Source organism: Propithecus coquereli, unplaced genomic scaffold (assembly GCF_000956105.1).
Source record: "Propithecus coquereli isolate 6110/MARCELLA unplaced genomic scaffold, Pcoq_1.0 Scaffold47, whole genome shotgun sequence".
Taxonomy (NCBI): Eukaryota; Metazoa; Chordata; class Mammalia; order Primates; family Indriidae; genus Propithecus; species Propithecus coquereli.
Window position 1 is genome coordinate 6,745,124 of NW_012150507.1, and position 1,893 is coordinate 6,747,016.

A 1,893-nucleotide genomic window follows, 5' to 3' on the forward strand; every position below is an offset into this window, starting at 1 on the left:
CACTTGGTCATGGTGTAGAATTCTTTTTATATATTGGTGAATTCTATTTGCTAATATTTTATTAAGGATTTTTGTATCTATATTCATGAGGACTATTGGTATGTAGTTTTATTTTTTTATATCATCTGGTTTTGATATCATAGTAATACTAGCTCATAAACATAACTGAAAACTATTTTCTCCTCTTCTCTTTTTTAGAAGAGATTATGTAAAATCAATGTTGATTATTCTTTAAAAGTTTATAGAAACTACCAGTGAAACCATCTAGGCCTGAAGATGTCCATTTTGGGGAATTTTAAAATTATGAATTCAATTTCCTAGTTATAGGACTATTCAGATTATCTATTTCCCATTGGATATTTCTTTTTGTTCTATTTTGAAGTTCATTGATTCTTTCCTTGGCAACCTCATTCTGCTCCTGAGCTTATCCATTGAGTTTTAAAATTGCAATTATTGTATTTTCACTTCTAAAAATTCCCATTTGGTTCTTCTTTATATCTTTTATTTCTTTGTTGATACTTTCTATTTTTTTCATTTGTTTCAAGCATGTTTTCAATTGCTCATTGAAGCACTTTTGTCATGGCTACCTGAAAATCTTTGTCAGACAATGCTAACATTTCCATCATCTTAATGTTGGCATCCATTGATTGTCTTTTTTCCATTCAGTTTGAGAGCTTCCTGCTTCTTGGTAAAAGTAATTTTCTGTTGAAACTTGGACTTTCTGGTTATTATGTTATGAGGCTCCTGGTCTTACTTAAACCTTCTATTTTAGCTCGCTTCCTCTGACACTACTCCAAAGTGCAAGGGATGGGGGTGCCATCTCATTATTGCAAGGTGGGATGAGAAATCCAGGTTCCCTATGTGGCTTCCATTGACATCTGAGGAAGGGACTCCTCATTACAGGTGGGTGGTTATGAAAGTCCTAACTCTCAACAAGGCCTTCTGTGACCCCATCCAGCAGGTAGGGGAGGGGCACCTTATTCCTGCCAGGTGGGGGTGGAGGTCCAGTCTCCTCACTGGGTCTTTGCTGAAATGGGTGGGGCTGGGGCCATGGGTTTTTTTGTGGTGCTTGGCTGGAGTAGAGATATTATTGGCTAAAAAGTTTTCTGTCTTACTAGGCTGTTCCTTTCCTGGTTCCTTGGCTACACAGAGCCGGCTTTTGTTAGGCTTTTCTGATCTGTACCTGTTGGCATATCTGGGTTGCCAGCTTCTTCAGCTCCTACTTTGGGATACAAGAGGCAAAAAGAAAACTCAGAGAACTCAAGACCGTGTCATTTCTTGGGTCCCAAGGTCCCAGCCTGTCATTTTCTCTCCATCTTCCAGAGTGTCCTTATATTCTTATATAATGTCCAGGGTTTTTAGTTATATTTAGTAGAAAGAATAGAGGAAAAGTAAATCTATTTCATCTTCCGAGAAGCAGAAGTCCTTGTTTTGCTTCTGGGAAGCCTTTAATAGTTACATTTTATCAACATTCATTGCTACCAAAAGCAGCCTGTTCTTTCCATTCTCTTTTCTAACTACTTGGCCTATCTACTTTGGTCATTCAGAGATACTGGAAATAAACTCAAACTAACTGACTTCATTAGAAGAGGTGATGGGAAAGATTTTGAAGCGTTGTGTTCAATACTCTTATTTAAAGAAATATGGAGGTATCTGCACATAGCTACAGTATCAAAGTGGCTGATCATATATAATTTTATCAACATCCTCTCTAAAACGATAGAGCAGAACATTCTGGATTCAAGATGAATAAATATCTCACCTTCACTGTCACAGCATTCTAGGATGGAAGGGTCTTCCCGAATCACCGTGGTCAGAGCATTGACATCTCCATTAGATGCTGCCTGATAAACCATGGTCAGGTCGACTTCCTCAGATGAGTCACCTTTGTGC

General features: G+C 37.9%; 1 protein-coding gene across 1 annotated transcript in view; it reads right to left on the reverse strand.

Moving 5' to 3' along the window:
• ANKRD55 (ankyrin repeat domain 55) overlaps positions 1-1,893 on the reverse strand; it is a 145,243-nt gene that overhangs the window by 118,831 nt on the left and 24,519 nt on the right. Inside the window, 1 exon segment of the mRNA XM_012655279.1 lies at positions 1,763-1,885. Coding sequence (XP_012510733.1) covers positions 1,763-1,885 — 123 coding nt within the window.